Genomic DNA, 18,122 nt, shown 5'->3' with positions numbered 1-18,122 from the left:
GTAGAAGGGGGTGAGAGCAGAGATTTGGGGAACACCCATGTTTAGTTGAATATGCAGAACCAGAAAAAAAGAGATTGAGAAGGAAACACATATAGCAAGAGAATCAGGAGAGAGACTTGTCAGGAAGAACTAAAGATGAAAGAATATCAAAAAGAAGAGGGTTAATGTCAGAGTCAAAGATAAGGACTGAGAAAAGGCCATTCAATTAGGCAAGGAAGGGATCACTGGTACTTTTAGAAAGAGCAGTTTCAGTCAAATGATGAAGTCAGGGCCAAACCAGACTACAGAGGGTTAGGGTTTGGGAGAAAGTAGGAGGAAAGAAAATAGGGGCACCCAGTGTGACGGAATCCTCAAAAAAGTTAGCAGAGAAGAACAAGAGCAATATGGGCTGGAAAGAATTGTAGTTGTCTCTGCAACTACAGTAGAGTGAGGAGTGAGAATCCTTTTATAGTCCCATATTATAGTGTCTAATCATTTATATAACTTATAGCTCCCCTCATGAGTAATGAACTTGGAGTCAAGAAACTTAAGTCTTCTCTCTACTGTGTCTGTGGTCTTCGGCGGGTTTTAATTTTGTTATCTTGAAGAGCTTTTAGGTTAGATGATAAACCCAATATTTTCTTCTTTTCTCACCTCAACAATGTCAGCACCCTGTGATTCAAAATTACCTTTGGAGACACAGCAACAAGAGTAGGGGGAAAGGCCAGGCTTTGAAGTGGAGGGACTTGGATTCAAGTTATTTTTATCACTCAGTAATTATGAAACTTTTGGCAAGTTATTTAGCCTATCTGGATCTTAGTTTCTTTCCCTAAAAAATATGCTTGAATTGGATGGTCTCTAGTTACTGCTAGCTCGACATTCTATGCTCCTGTGAGCTATGATCTGAGTGAGAAATGTTTTATCTTGTTACCCTGCCTAAGTGATAGATAGCAGTTATGTCTCCAGATGCAATGAGGTAGTACCTTCTGCCACATTGTGATTTAATATAACTAATAACAGGAATTTCAAATCACTGCTATTGGCTCAATAAGGAGCTTGTATTATCTACTATCAATAATCATTTTCTTATGCCATTTTACAAAGAACTGCTCCGTGGAAGTTATATTCAAATGGATACAATATATTTCTTCTTCTTTAAACATAGAACATGGCTTTTCTTCTTAAATAGCATTACTGAATTTCTCGAAGATCTTCTTCAAAAGTCCCAAAAGGACAGGAAAGAAGATTATGAGAATGAAAATGTTATAACTAACTACATAAAGACATTAGAAAGTGCTAAACCTGTTTCAAAAGTAAGACTAGATTCTAATTAAACTCTGGACTTAGTGTTTCTGTAGAGATGAATAGAATCAACCTCTAATTCAGATTCTCCCAATTAAATACTTTGAGGCAGTATATAACATCGGATCTACATACATAGAAGTCAGAAATGCTTTGTGGGTATTAATGCCTGATGTACACTAAAGCATCAGACTGTATCTAGGACTTCTCTAATAAGTTATAGAAATATGATCTACATCGAGAAATCAAAGGTCTTTTCCTTACTGATATGACCTTGAAGACATTTACTTTCCATAAATAAATAAATGGATCAGACTTTAAGTCGGTCAATAAATTTATCAAGTGTCCATAATATACAAGGTACCTTGCCCAATGGGTTTACATCTCCATTTACATATCCACCTAAATCTGGCTCTTCTCAGTTTTGAAAATGTGAAACTAAGAGAGAGTTAAGCACGAATCTAAAATTCGGAAAATGTGTTCTGGGCAAAGTTTTCTCAAATTCAAGTCTAAGGTAAATTCTAAGAAGACCTTATTTCCCCCCTAAAATTTCAGTATGATCTTCATTTCTGTGAATCCTATAAAACCTTTCATTTATTCACTATGTAGTTATCTCTCACTTCTCCTTCTCACTGACCCAATGAATCACGTTAACTGAAAGGAAAAACACTCAAAATCCAGGGCACCTTGGCTTTGACTATCAGCCACTTGAGAAGAGAATCCTGGCAAAAATTGTTTGACTATCAGTATAGTTGATGTTCACCTCCCCAAGAGAGGAAGGTCACAAGATAGCAAGCAAACATCATTGTACTGTAGGACAATGATAAATAATATGGATATGAATAGGAACCAAGGAATTAAAAAGTAATGTCAATTTTCCTTTTCTAATTCGTCTCTGAATCGGTTTCATAGTTTCAGGTTCACCATTCCATTGAAAATGGTCATTGTATAAAAGATGATATGGTAGCTTAGTGTTTTGAGAGTAGGAATGAATATCTTCAAAAGGCAAACCAATATGCCAAAAAGACATGCCATTTTTGGTCAGGAGTGATTGCTTGACTACCTCCCTACTTATTACCACCAATCTAGTCTAAGCAGAATGATCCTGGTCCTGCTGGAGTTTTCAATATAAATAACTTAAAGAGAAATTGCCCTAACTAGAACCTCCAACAAAAACCAAAGGCTTCCTTTCCATGAAACTTGGGCCCAAGAACAGAATGAGAAGCAGGGAAAGATTTGTTAGCATTATAACTATTCATAACGACAACAGTGATAATTATTATGACCTTGTAGCCACATAGAAATTTTAACTTTTCAAAGCAATTCCATATAATCCTTACGACCACACTGGGAGACAGGAAGGGCAAGCATCAGTTCCCATTTTATGGAGGAAGTTGAGAGCAAAAAAGTTTTCATAAACTTGATCATGATCATAAAACTAATGGGGGGAGGGAGAGAGAAGGAGGAACAGGACAGCAAGGAAAAGAACTCAGGTCTTCCAATTCTTTGAGCCAGAAAATTGAACTGGTTCTAAGAAGATAAAACAGTCTGCCAACCACTTATTCTGTAGCAAAGAAAATCAAATGCAAGCTACTTTACTCATCCAAAGTGTCTCTAAGGTAAGAAATCCAACAAACGATCCTCTAACCCTCCTCCCACTAATTTGAAGGACCACTGGATTAAATATAGAGGCTAAAATGATTTGAGGTCAAGCTTCCTGACTCTACCACCAATACCACAGTATTCTGTGCATGGAGACAGGGTATCTAAAATAAGAAGAATGTTGAAAGAAATGAAATTTATAAAGTTAGCACAGACAAATTCCTCCTGTTTCCGGTTCCTCTCCCCTCTCTTATCCAACAAACTGCGAGATAAGGGAACCAGAAGAGCTTCTCCTGAGAAAAGCAGCAACAGAACTACCAGCATATCTATTAGTTCTTTTAAAATGGTAGTCAGAAAAGTTAAAAGCTGATCAAAATGAACGGGCTATTCTAACGACAAAGCTGTATATTTTTAAAGATCATTTCCAAAATGCTCAAGTAGAATTAAATCACTTTACCTGAGTTGTTTTTGCTCTTCTGCCTTGCATGCTGTTGCTATGGCTAATTTGTGGGTTGGTGGCACCTTCAGAAAGACAGTGAGATTTCCTACAGGGAAGTGTATTATAATTACTGTACGGAGGAGTATCCTCGGCAACGGCTGATGGCATCTTACGGTTTGCAAGATCTTGAACATCAGACATTAAATTCCCACAATATCCCACAAATTTGTTCCTTGGTCCATGACTTGCTTTTACTCCATTGTTCTGGGGTACATACAAGGCACCCAGGGAATTGGCACGATGGCAGGCACTCAGCTGCTGGGGACCATCCCTGGCTTCCATCCCCCGATCCTCCCCACGGTCTCGCTCTTCCACGGAACCCAAGATTTCTTCGTTGCTTGTTAAATGTTCTTGGCTCAGATCGGAGAGCGAAAATTCCAAACTGTCCTCCCGCCAGATGTCTGCAGATTTCGAGCGTTTCTTTTTAAAGCTTGAAGTCTCCATGAATGTGGTCCCATTGGTTGTATAGGGACGCTGCCTTCTGCCTCCCTCAGGCAGATAGGTAGAGTCATTCCCATAATGCCTGGTCTCCTCAGAGTCTGGCATGCTTTGTGCAGAGGCTGCTGTAAGGATTGTGCTGCTGTCTATGCTAGGAGCAATGGAAGAATCGGTGTGACAAGAGACTGGTCTCAAGCCCATGCCCACCCGGCTCACCCAAAGGGGGCTCCCAAAATCTTCTAGGTTGCCCTCTTGGGAGAAGGGCTCCATGCCATTTTCTGCCAGCGACTGTGGGATGCTCGGAGTGCTGCTGGATCGAGTGCTCACTTCAGAGTTCCTGTGGATCACCCTTGCAGAGGAAGCATGCCTCATCCGTCGGGTCTTGTTGGACAGGCGAAGGGAATGGGACGTATGCTTCCTGGACAGGTTCCCCTGCTTCTCACCATAAAACCTGTGCTCTACATTTTGGCTTTCTGTATTTCCCATGGTTTTGTGGTCTGTAAGACAAAGGGGTGTGGGGTGGAAGAAATCTGATTAATCGAACCACCGGCATGTATAAGCATTTCAAAACATGAAGAAAAAGGGGAGACATAATGCAGGACACTTCATTTCACAGGAATTAGGGAGGGAATCATAGCTATTCTAACAGCATTCCATTGGGCCCTCTGAAAAGTAAAAACTCTTGACAACTGCAAGAATTGATACTAAGGGAAGGGGGTTTGGAAAAGGAGGGTTACCGATATTTGCCTTCACACAGAAGTTATGGCACATAGTAGGAATATGTCCCCAGTAAATGCCTATAAATCTTTTTTAACTTTCTTAGATAAAAAATAAGAACTGAATTTTAAAATTGAGCTAAAAAATTCTTTCATCCATCCCTAAAAAAATTAACTGGACATCCTAAAATGCTGGGCAGATTGTTGGTTTGCCTTTTTTCACTGAATGAAGAGGGAGATTTTTTTTAAACCCTTACCTTCTGCCTTAGAACCAATATAGTATATTGGTTCCAAGGCAGAAGAGTGGTAAAGGGCTAGGCAACGGGGGTCAAGTGACTTGCCCAGGGTCACACAGCTGGGAAGTGTCTGAGGCCAGATTTGAACCTAGGACCTCCCATCTCTAGGCCTGACTCTCAATCCACTGAGCCACCCAGCTGCCCTCTTGGGGGAGATATTTTTCATTAAATTTGACTGGATACCTTGGCTAGCTCTTCATAGAACATGAGAGAATCACCTTTTAAGCATCATTCCCTTATAGTACTGGGGAGATAAAGAGAATTGGTAGATTGTAGCTATGATTATCAATGATTATCCTCTTCAGAACAACATTCATTACTATAGAAAATGTGTTCGTCCATATTATATAACCACTAATAAAAGGAAATCGTTAAAATTCTAAGTCCTATCTTCTCTGTCTGATAGGTCAAAGCTTTAAGAAAAATGGACTTTACCTGCAACTCCACAGGATTAAAAAAAAAAAAAAGATGGCTTTTAAGCACGATGATTGTGAGTAGGGGGGGGGGGCAGCTAGTTCTCTGTTTAGTAACATGCTAATGAGTTTATTTCTGGGATCAAATCTAACCGAAGAACATGAATCTGGTACACCACTGCAAACAGAAAGATACATTACGAAACCACTAAATATGACTCAGCTTTTAGGAACTACTTTTCTCACTGAAAGGAATTAAATATTCCAAAGCAAAGAACTCATTGCCACTTCCAGAGTCTTTAAGTAGCAGCCAAAAACTTAGCATGGCACTTACAAACAAAGGCACCAGAGAGGGCTCCCCGACTCCAACTCCAAACAGGCCCCCCTTGCAAGAGGGAAGGAAGACTGAACACATTTCCACACTGTGTCGTTTTTTATGGCTGTGTAGGAGCGAGTGAGTTAGAGACAGGACCAGAGCTGAGGTTTCACTTGAATCATGAATTCCCATGAAAGAAAACACCACCTTTGCTGCACCTTTCGGTCTTAGAAAGGCCCCTGGAGCACTGAGGGGTTAAGTGATTTGCCCAAGGTGACACAACTAGTACATGCCAGAGAAGGGACCTCATAGGTCTTCCATTCACTGTGGCGACACTGCCTTGGGAATAGCCTGTTTGTCCATACAGTCTTCGTATTGGCAAGGGAACAATAATGTCAATTTCCTAGACACTCATCAAATAGTACCATTAACAGTTTTATTCGGAAAATCATTCAAGTGAAGGCAGAAATGTTAAAAAAAAAAAGGAAAAATAAGATCTAAAATAAAAAATGAAAATGCTTATCAAATGCAGATTGCTTGCCTATCATTCCATCTATCATTCCAGGCTATCAACCTCTTCATGCTATGACCCCCTTAACTCTTATTATCCCTCCAAAAGATTTGGCACCAAGTAATGCAGTGCTTTAAGACTGGTGTCTTCAGATTCAACCATTCTGGAGGGCAAGTTGGAACTCTGCCCAAAAGGAGCTAAAAGACTGTCTGCCCTTTGATCCAGCCATACCACTGTTGGGTTTGTACCCCAAAGAGATAATAAGGAAAAAGACTTGTACAAGAATATTCATAGCTGCGCTCTTTGTGGTGGCAAAAAATTGGAAAATGAGGGGATGCCCAAGAACAAATTGTGGCATATGTTGGTGATGGAATATTATTGTGCTCAAAGGAATAATAAAGTGGAGGAATTCCATGGAGACGGGAACAACCTCCAGGAAGTGATGCAGAGCGAAAGGAGCAGAACCAGGAAAATATTGTACACAGAGACTGATACACTGTGGCACAATCGAATGTAATGGACTTCTCTACTAGTAGCAATGCAGTGATCCAGAACTATTAGGAGGGACTTATGAGAAAGATGCTAACCACATTCAGAGGAAGAACTGGGGGAGTAGAAACACAGAAGAAAAACAACTGCTTGATCACATGGGTTGGTGGGGATATGACTGGGGCTGTAGACTCTAAATGATCACCCCAATGCAAATATCAATAATATGGTAATAGGTCTTCATCATCGACACATGTAAAACCCAGTGGAATTGCATGTCAGCTACATGAGGGGGTTGGGGGAAGGAGAGGGAAAAAACATGATTCTTGTAATCATGAAAAATTATTCTAAATTAATTAATTTAATAATTTTTAAAAATAAAAACTAAAATTAAAAAAAAAAAGACTAGTGTCTTCAGATTAGATACAAGTTCCTAAAGAGGAATGGACTGTCTCAATAAAGAATGATCTCTCTATCACTGGACTTGTTCAAGCAAAGGCAGAATAATTACTTGTTGGGGGTTGGTGTTTAGGTATATGTTGACCTAGAACATATCTGAAGTATACTCCAACACTGAGATTCTAGGGGGCTGGGGCAGGTAGGTGGCTCAGGGAATAGAAAACCAGGCCTGGAATTGGGAGGACCCAGGTTCAAATGTGACTGCAGACACTTCCTGGCTAGGTGTTGGGCAAGGCACTGAACCCCAATTGCCTAGTCCTAAACTGCTCTTCAGCCTTAGAACTGCTACTTAGTATTGAATCTAAGACAGAAGGTAAGGGTTAAAAAAAAAAGATTCTAGGGTACCATCTTAGGAATGAGCCTTAAACACCATGCCTAGAACTGGAAAGCTTTGGAACTTCAATAAAGGCCCATTATTACCTCAACCAGGATTTATTTCATCTCACTAAAATTTCAGTGGTCCAGTAGATCCAGTGCTGGGCCTTGTGAAGATTGGATTTGGCTCTCCCCTGATTGTAACAATGAAGATAACTTGGCTCTTCCTGGATTGTGAAGATTAAATTGTAATCCTCTATTTGTTGATTAATCCCCAAAAAGGTAAACTCAGTACTTAAAGTTGAGTGGGAAGATCTGCCCATGTTAGAACTAATCACCAAAGGTGTAAATATCCCACTTAATCATGAAATTTTCTCCCTCTCTCTCTTTTTTGTCTCTCTACTTTAATATTTTCCCTCTATTGTAAAATAAACTACCATAAATTCCATTTGACTTTAGTAATTCATTTTTGGGAGATTTAGAAATTAAATCCCTGGTGACCAATTAAATATACTCAGTCTGACCATAAGTTTTACCCCTAACAGCCTAAAGTCAGGAGGACTCATCTTTCTGAGTTCAAATCTGGCCTCAGACACTTACTAGTTGTGTGACCATGGGCAAGTCACATAATTTTGTTTGCCTCAATTCCTTCTTTGTAAAATTGGCTGGAGAAGGAAATGGCAAATCACTCCAGCATCTTCATCAAGAAAACTCCAAATGGGGTCACCAAGAGTTGGGCATGACTGAAACAATTCAACAACAATGACAAACTTAGTTTACTAAACAGAACATCAAAAGTATTAGTTCTGACAGTGACCTCCATTTTCAGGAAATCTCTTTCAGGTCTGCTACCTTAGGATGCAATTAGTATGATGACACTACATGTGAATTCAGTTGATTCCTAGGAAACATCAAACTTGAACCCCTGGCCACCAACACACTCAACTTCACAGTATTTAGAGAGGAAATATCTCACTAGTATAATCTTCCATCATAAGAGAGCCCCAACCAACTGGCACCCATAACTAACAAATTTGCCCTTTCTAGCTCCCCTAAATCATAGTCATAAATGACATTGTCTAGCAGAGTAAAAGCTCCCTTCCCAATCTACCGCCATCATACTCTCATTTCCATCCTACCATTTCTTATTCCTTTTTCTCCTCTGTATCCCTTTCTATTGTATGTTCTGGAAGCTATGCTCAATCATTAATGAACTTCCCTTTATTGTTGATTTTTTCAAATTCCCTTCATCCTCTTCAGCTCAAAGAAACCTGGTCATCATCACTGAATACTTCATTTCTGGCTCACAATTTTCTCCTCCCCAACTTTTACTCATGCATGTTATATGTTCCTTCAAATACTCTAACCTCTCAGTTCCTTCTTCTTACATCCCAAGACCTACTCCATATTTATACCTCAGCTACATGCAACAAGGCTCACACAGCAGATCTTGCCATTTCCCGAGAGAGTTCTCCTCCTGTGCCTTACCCCAAATCTCTCATCCCTCAGGATTTTCCCAGGTTATTAGAACTGCTATTAGATTTCACTTTTCCTCCTTTCCCATTCTTGACCTATAATTAGCCAGGTCAGCTCCACCCTGTCTTTTATTCCCATTAAATTCCATGGACAATCACTAACCATGCCTTGGAAAACCCCAACCCTGAGGCATTAGGTGGCCAGGCCTGGAGATGAGAGGTCCTAGGTTCAAATTTGGCTCCATACACTTCCTAGCCGTGAGTGAGACCCCAAGCAAGTCATTTAACCCCAATTGCCTATACCTTACCACTTTTCTGCCTTGGAACTGACACAGACTATTGATTCTGAGACAGAAGGTGCGGGTTTTGTTTTGCTTTTTTAATAAAATCAAATCCCGACCTTAAATTAGTCCCATCATATCACCTTTGATTTTATGATTATGCTACAGAAGAAAGCTTAAAGGATACCACCAAGCTGATTGGGTCCATCACAAATATAGATTAACTAATTTCGATTGGGCTCTAACTACAGCTACCAAATAAATTACAAATGCCCTCTTCTACCTATGGACCTCTCACACCTCCATTTCTCCCAAATTTCCATGATGATAACTTCACCTCATACTTTGACAATAAAAGAGGCCATTACATGTGAAGTCCTTGTTCTTTCCTTTTCTACCTCTCTCAACACTTTGATATCATACCCTACTTGTTAGCCTCCTAGCTGAAGATAATCCCTTTATGTTTGTCCTTGATTCCATTCCCTTCCTCTCTTTCTCTAAGAGATTGCCTCCTCCCTTCTGGCTCTTTCTTTGTTGCCTTCAAACAAGTCTTCCATATTCTTAAAAAAATCTTCATGACTTCCTAGGTGTGTGACCCTGGGCAAGTCACTTGACCCCCATGGCCTAGCCCTTACCACTCTTCTGCCTTGGAACCAATACACAGTATTGATTCTAAGACAGAAGGTAAAGGTTTTTTAAAAAAAAACCCACCTTCATGAGACCCTTCCATCTCCCCAAATCATCTTATATTTTTCTATTTCTAATCCAAATTTCTATAAAAAGCTGACCATACTTTTTGCCAGTTTCTTCTTATCTCGCCACTTTTTCAACCTTTTAAATCTGGTTTCCTGCCTTACTACTCAACTAAAAATGTTTTTTCCTAAGTTCCTAGTTATTTCTAAATTGCCGCATCTGATGAAGACCTTTTCTTTAATCTTATTCTTGAAAATGATATCACATCTGACACTACTGATCACTGTCTCCTCCTTGATTCTCTGTTTATCAGATATATCATCTCTCCTATGAGTGTTCCCCAGGATTCTGTCATGGGTTCTTTTCTCTCTTTACAACTATCAGTGACCTTGAATTTCTACAAACTTTGAGTCTCCACAACATATATAGACCTTTGTAGGAAAATAGAGGCAAGTGGTGACAGTGAGCATTTCAAGATATTAGCTCTTCAAATTCAGATTTGGATCAGGAGGCATAAGACTTTTAGGAGTTCCCCTGGAATGGGAGAATCAAACAATGGTTGAGGCAAAAGCTCACCAGGATGATGGGAGTAGATTTCCTACCAAGAGGGCCTCCTGAGCACCCAAATAGAAATCCACCTGAAATTCATGCCTAATCAAAATGATCAAGGAATCCAATTAAAAAATACTGTGACTTCTTTAATCCCAGGGGTCCACAAAAGCTTAGACAAAAGCCAGATGGCAAAAGGAAAGGGAGCCAATCAAGCAAACCAAGTGCCAAAACAACCAGACATCAGACAAGTGTAACCTGCTAGACTCTATATCCAAAGGTGGCAAGAGTAGAAGGTTCTCTTGAGAAAGCCCCACCTCTAGAGAACATTGCTAACCAGAACTGTGCCATTAGTGCTCAGCCTGGGAAAGTCAAAGTTTAGAGGCTCTGAGGTCTCTATTACTACCCAGTGATGCCAGAGAGGACCTGAAGATCCAGCTCTCTGGATTTTGGAGGGACAAATACTGGGAAGTAGAGATTAGTGCAAGAATCTGGAACCAAAAAAAACAATTAAACTTCCCAAAAGAACAGTAGAGGACAAAGTATGGCCCTGGCCCAAAAACCAGTTCAAGAACTGAAGCAGAAGAAATGCATAAATCAAAGAAAACACCAACCACAATGAAAAACTACATAAATGGAGATTTTGAACCTTTGACTTCATTCTCCAAAAGTCCTTGGTATTTCCCAGAATTCCCTATAATCTCTCCTGCATCTCCACGCTGGTAAAATCACGTTATTGGTATTTAACTGGCAGTTAACACCTCCCACATCCTCTTTTTTATGCATGATGTAGCATCAGCAATGATGGTAGTAAGATGGGGAAAATTTGAAAATGGCTATCAGTCATGGGCATATGGTTTTTATTTTGTATCCTCTTTATCCCTTGATTTCTAATGATCCTTAATAAACCTCATGAGATATTTTATTATTAGAGATATAAATTTAATTTTTACAGTTGGTAGCTAGGTCTAAACATAGGAGGACTTGAGTTCAAATCTGACCTCAGAAACTTCCTGCCTATGAGACCTGAGGCAATTCACTTAATCCCCAGTGCCTAGCCTTTACTACTCTATGCCTTGGAACAAATACACAGTATTGATTCCAAGATGGAAGGTAAGGGTTTTTTAAAGAAAAGGTTCAATGGATGTCTTCAAAGTCACAATAAAGAAAATTCCTCAATACTTTCAATATATTTAGTCACGATATTTTCAGAAATCATCATTTAAAACTGCCTAGATCTAGTAGAACGAGAGGACAAAGTAAAGACATTAAAGGCAATCTGAAAAAAGAAAGTCTCAGGAGTAACACAACCAAAAGCCAAAGCTCCCACACCAAATAATTCCTGTCAGCATTCAAAAAGAATTCAAGTACCCAAGATTTCTAATCAGGATAATACAAGACCAAAAAGTTTCTATCATAAATGAGAGGGCCATTTGGAATACAATATACCAAAATGTAGAAGAAACAAGCTTAGAACTAACAATAACTTACTCTGCAAAATTAAGTTATCATCCTGGGAACAGCAAAGAAATGGATATTCAAGCATTTCTGAGGAAAACCCCAGAACTGCCAAATGAGTACATGATTTAAATAAAAAGAATATCACAGGGTAGGTAGGTGGGTCAGTGGATAGAGAGCCAAGCCTGGAGATAGGGGGTCCTCAGTTCAAATGTGGCTACAGGCACTGTGTGACCCTGGGCAAGTCACTTAACCCCCATTGCCTAGCCCTTACCACTCTTCTGCCTTAGAACAAATACTTAGTATTGATTCTAAATCAGGAGGTAAGAGTTTTAAAGAAATAAAATTAAGGGCTCTGATTGGCTCGTTATCAAATAATTTAGATTTTGATGTTCTTCAGTCACTTCGGTTGTATCTAACTGTTTGTAATCCCATTTGGGGTTTTCTTGGTGAAGGTACTGAAGTGGTTTGCCATTTCCTTCTCCAGCTCATTTTATAGATGAGGAAACTGAGGCTTACCCAGGGTCACCAAGGGAGTATCTGAGGCCACATTTGAACTCAGATCTTCCTAACTCCATGCCAGGCACTCTATCCATTGTGCCACCTAGCTGGGAGAAGACAGATAATTGTATCAGAGAAGAAAGGCTACATGCATTCAACTGGGGATTAAACTCACAGATGCTGTTATAAGCAAAATTAGAGACATGGTTATACACATAGCCAGACAACAAAGCTAACGTTAACCCATATCATGTGTGCCTTGTATAGAGCTGTTCACTAATTTATGTGTAGATGATTGCATCTGTTCAAATCGACTTCTCATAAAAGGTAGGATTGTTAGCTGAGACTTGAACAAAGTCAGGAAGTCAGAAAGTGGAGAAGAGAAGGAAGAGGAGGAGATTCGGGCACAGGAGATAATTGAAAATGCCCTGAGCTATGAAGAACAGCAAGGTGTTCTTGGATTGCAGAGTATATGGAGAAAACTGGGCTGTTCAGAAGATTGGATAAGTAGGTGGGGGCTAGTTGATAAAGGAATTCAAGACAAAGAGATGCCAAACAGAAGATTTCATATTTAATGATGGAGGAGAAAGGAAATGCCTGGAGCTTATTAAGTGGGAGAAGAATATATGCCAGTCGGATCTATGCTTTAGGAAGACAGTTGAGGGGAGAATGGACTGGAGTAGGGAGAGACGTAAGGTTGGGAGACCCACCAGAAGGTTAATACTGTAGTGCAGAGGCTGAATCAAGAAGTAACAGTGTCAGAAGAGAGAAAGGACTGTGTATAATGAAAGCTGTGAAGTTTGAATCAACAGAGTTTGTACTGTAGACATATTTGATAACTATGTGGTTTATTGAGTATGTGCTACTTGTGCATCTTGGAGGCTGATGGAAAGGCAGCTAGATGGCTCAGGCTCTAGATTCCAGAAGCAATGGGTCTGGACTCGGGAAGAAGCAAGTCAAATCTGCCTCAGACACTTAATGGCTGTGTTGACCCTGCGGTCAACAAGTTACTTAACCTCTGGAGAAGGAAATGGCAAACCACCCCAATATCTTTGGCAATAAAACCCCAATGGGATTACAAAGAGTTAAACACGACTGAAATGACTGAAGAACAACAAAGGCCCATAGACATCATTGCTTTGCGTTTTCCTATTACATAGATTTCTTGTATTCTCTTTTCCAATGTTCTCAAGTGCTCGTGTTCTTTGGATGCTGTGATGTAGAACTGCAAATTTCAAGTGTGCTGCGAATGCTTCCACAAGTCACTAAAACATTTCTGACTCTGGGGAGGAAGCTAAGTGGATACCGACAGACAGAAATTATCATCTAATTTTTAAAAATCATCTCTCATCTCCAGGAGAAACCTGAGGGAGAAGAAGCATCTTCAGCAGAGGATGAGACATGAGCTGGGTGGCTGAAATGCTATTCTGGCTATAACCATGATTGTAATTGAACTGGCTCTGAAGAGAATGCCTACAGGCTAAGAAAAGGCAAACAGCCTGAAAGTCAGAGAGAACACATAGAAGGTGGCTGGAGCCGTAGAACTGTCAACTTCATGCTTTACTGTGAGGAAAATAAGATTCTGTAAGATGACAATCATTTACCTGGTTTGCCAACTTGTATGTGTTCTTCAGATAAATATCAACCGAATGCCAAACAACCCAAAGTGAACGAAAAAGAAAGGTAAGTCCTCAATTCCTGGGACCTTCTCAGATGGGGGCTTGAGATGAACAAAAGAGATTTTCTTGATGTTTCATAATTTCCCCAAAGCAGAGTAGAACAAATTAATCCAGACCCATAACTAAGCACAAATGAATGAGTCAGTAACCAGGTAGGAAGAGTTGGAAAGCAAGGTGGAGTTTACTTTTCTGAGACTACTAGTAGCCTCAGAAATCTTCAATTCCTATTGTTCTTTCCATAGTAGGTTTAAGATGAAAGCTATTCCCTAAGGGGGGAAGCCAAAAGTATTGACAAGAGCCAAGCCAAGGGAGGAGCCAGCTGGAGGTTTGGCATGAAGTAGTAAGTAGCTCTGCCCTCCAGTCAAGTACATACCACCTCCAACCACAGACTTGGATTTATTCTGGATGTATTTATATTTTGTTGTTGTAGTTTAGTCATTTTCAGACTTTGACCCCACTTGGGGTTTTCTTGGCAAATATACTGGAGTAGTTTGCCATTTCATTCTCCAGTTGCAAACAATGTTAAGTGACTTGCCCAGGATCATACAAGCAAGTGTCTACAGATGAGTCTTCCTGACTCCAAGTCATTCAAACCACGGCATCATCTAGATTTCCTAGGTCTACTCCATTCAAACCAAGGTCTTCCTGACTCCAGGCCCAATACACTATCCACTGTGCCACCATACTTGTATAAATCTGAAAAATTATGTGGCAAAATGAATAAAGCTCTGGCTCTGAAGTTAAAGAGGATCGGAATTTAAAAGTCCCTGACTGCCAAAAGCTTTACAAATATCTCTCTAGTGCTTGTTGCCCTCCTAATTTCACATACAGGTCTACAAATTGATATCAGCCTTGCACTATTTCAAGAAAAGGAAAAAGCCACCATCTTCAGCAGCTTCTCCTTTCAGAATCTGGCCTCTTTCAAGTCAAGTAAAATCCCACTGTTTGCAAGAAGCCTTTCCTAATTCTTCTTAAAGCCAGTGCCTTCCTCAGCAATTGCTTCTAATTTATCTAGTACATTTATCTTGTTTGTACACAGTTGTTTGTAGGTTGTCTACTCTTTTGGATTATGACTTCCTTGATGGTAGGGATTGTTTTTGCAATTCTTTACATTCCCAAATGCCTAGCATATTGGTGTTTAATAAATGTGTGCCACCAATATTATAAGCCATTCCACCTCCTAAAGAATTTAGTACTTCAACCATGGTTCTACACTTGAAGAATTCAATATACACACCTTTAATATTCCTTCAAATACCCTAGGTGGCATGGCAGATGGAGCCGGGAGTCAGAAAGACTCTAACTTCAAATCTGGCCTAGGATACTTACTAGCTGTGTAATTGTGGGCAAGTCACTTAACTGTTTGCCACCCTTTCTTCATCTGTAAGATGAATGGGAGAAGGAAATGATGAACTACTCCAGTATTGTATTTTAATAAAAACACAAGGTTTTGAAATTTTTGTTTGAGGAAAGATCTTCAAGGAAGATCCTAAATCCAGAGTATGACTATTGCAGAAAGATGCCAGAAAACCTACACTACATCAAGAAGATCCAGAACAAACTTTGGATGTGGTTGATTGAACTAAAGTTTGATCGAACGTTTATTGTAAATGTACACTTTTATGCCAAAGGGGACTGCCCCTAATCTGGCTTTTTGTCAATGTACCTAGCAAAACATTGGTTTTACTTTCTCTCTTTTCTACTTCTCCCTAACTATTTTAATTCCCTCTTAGAAATTGAATATTGTGTACATCTGTAGTTATATGCTTTAGAACTACAAGATGATTATGTTAAATGATCAATGGGGAGACTAGTCTCCAAATGATCATGGGGGGATCGTAAACTTTAAATTACTCCACCCTACTTAAACCTTACTTTAGGGGAAGATAAAGTTGTAATCTCCTGATTAAACAGTGAAGGTACTTAGTTCTCACCTTATAGTGAAGCTAGAACTTTAAGCTAAGTCTATTTTTAGCATCCTAATACAAAAAGGTGTTAAGTAACTATAAAGGTTAAATTAATCACAAAAAGGTCAAGTAACTAACAAAAGGTGAACTTAACAAGGAAGTGTGAAGTAACTCTAAAGATATAATCTAATCAAAAGAAGATGAAAACTAGGAATGGGCTTTTAAAGGAAGAGAAACAAGCGTGAAAGGTCTATATATTTGGCTCCCTTGCTGTCTCAGAGAGAAAATCTTGATTGAAAACACTCTCTTTCCCTTATTGGCAGTGGAGAGTTAGCTGAGAGGAGTTTGCTGAGCCTTTTGGCATTTTAGCATGACTACAAGCTATTGTCCAGTTCAGTGGTGAGTTTCTGGCTGAGTTTTTCTCCTTTATTTTCCAACTTTATCCTCTTAGAAGCCTCTAATCTTCTTCAGAGACCTAGAGACAGGGATTTTTAAAATTCCCCCTGGCACAGGCCAGGTGGGAAATCCTATGTCTCCTTCCTTCCCTCTCCTTAATTCCTTCCCTCTACATTAATTAAATTACCATAAAATACCAGACTGACTTGGGTATTTTATTTGGGATTTCCCCTGGCGATCAATTAAATCTAGATTTTAAGTCACAACTCTAAATTCATCTTTACAGTCTCTTTGCCAAGAGAACCGCAAATGGAGTCACAAAGAGTGGGACACTACTGAAAAATGACCAAATGACAACAACAAATGCCCTCACCTTCCAGTTCATCTTCTCCTTTTCAGCTCTCATGACCCACTCATAGCCATCCACAGGGATATCACCATGATTCATAACTGTAACATCTCCAAGATGACTGAACTCTTGAAATCCCTTTCTCTTATTATAATCTCCTTTCCTTTCATATTTCCCTCTGCCTTATTCCTCCTAAATCTATTCTTTGTACACCACCTCTACTCCTCCTTCATTCTTCCTAGTCTTCATAGACCAACACCCTTGCTCTGAACCACACTTTCTCATCTATTAAAACAAGGATAGTAATAACTAAAGTAACTAGGATCATGGTAGAACCTAAAATGAGAGAAGTTATATGAAGCATTTTTCCAACCTGAGTCACATTATATTTTGAGGGGAGGGAAGTACTATCAGATAAGGAAAGATTGAGAATAGATAAAGGGGAAGGTAGGAGAGAGAAAGAATATAGGACAAGGACAACAGAAGTTACTGCCCAGGGCTGGAAGAGAAAAAAAATTAAGGACACAGGTAAAAGAGGAGAGAAAAAATTGTCCAAAGCAGGAGTTCTGAACCTTCTTTGTATCATGGACTCCTTTTGATGGTCTGGTAAGGGAGGTCTGTGAACTCCCCTTCTCAAGAAGAATATTTTGAAATGTATAAAATAAAATACATAGAATTACAAAGGACACTGGATACAGAAATCAGAACATTTTTCAAACTCACTGACTGTGTCATTTAATAATTCCTAATATAAAGAGATTTTGAGAAATGGAGAGAAAAATGAATCTTATAGTGAATGGTCTCTATTTTCTTAGCAAAGAAAATAATCATCTAATGAAAAATTAGATATTAAGGGAGGAGAAAAAGACTGAAATAACTGCTGAGGCCAGTAGGATAGTCATGTAGGAAGAACACAAGTTTAATGATGAAGTTAAGCCATGAGGTGAGATTACAACTATATGGTATCAGCTGAGATTCAATAACATGATTCAGTTGCAGAAATTCCATTCTTCAGACTCTGACTACTATAACTGGCCATGGTGTTCAACTGTACATTATCCTCTCCCTTTGACTCCCTTTGCACTTTGTTCTACTGTCAATCAATCTTTAACCATAAAAAATCTTCATTCATTTGCTCTTCCAAGTTCCTGAACTCTGAAGGAAGTCATGCCACATTGCCAAATGGATTCACCACCACTTTATCAGTATTCTTTACTGGATTATCATCCAAGTCATTCCCCTTTAACACAAATTTTACGCAAAACTTTGTTCTAAGGCACTTTCTCTTCTATGTTTTAAGTACGTCATCAGCTCCCAATTAAAGTATAAAGGGGATTCTTCAATCTAGATACCCAGGGCTAATCCATCTCCTAAATCAATGTCCTAGTCATGTATCAGTTAGAGGAGATACTGCCCAATTGTCCAGGAAGCATATCAAACCTATTATGCCCAAGTCTTAAATCCAGTTTCTACACCAATCAAATATGCCAAACTATCTC

General features: G+C 39.4%; 1 protein-coding gene across 26 annotated transcripts in view; it reads right to left on the bottom strand.

Moving 5' to 3' along the window:
- TIAM1 (TIAM Rac1 associated GEF 1) overlaps positions 1 to 18,122 on the bottom strand; it is a 302,352-nt gene that overhangs the window by 116,754 nt on the left and 167,476 nt on the right. For all 26 annotated transcript variants that reach the window (XM_056826011.1, XM_056826024.1, XM_056826021.1 and 23 more), the window contains one exon: positions 3,341 to 4,317. In XM_056826011.1, coding sequence (XP_056681989.1) covers positions 3,341 to 4,306 — 966 coding nt within the window. In that variant the 5' untranslated portion in view covers positions 4,307 to 4,317. The remainder of the gene's footprint in view (positions 1 to 3,340; positions 4,318 to 18,122) is intronic.

This window comes from Monodelphis domestica, chromosome 4, assembly GCF_027887165.1.
Source record: "Monodelphis domestica isolate mMonDom1 chromosome 4, mMonDom1.pri, whole genome shotgun sequence".
NCBI lineage: Eukaryota > Metazoa > Chordata > Mammalia > Didelphimorphia > Didelphidae > Monodelphis > Monodelphis domestica.
This window is presented reverse-complemented; position numbering and strand designations above follow the sequence as displayed.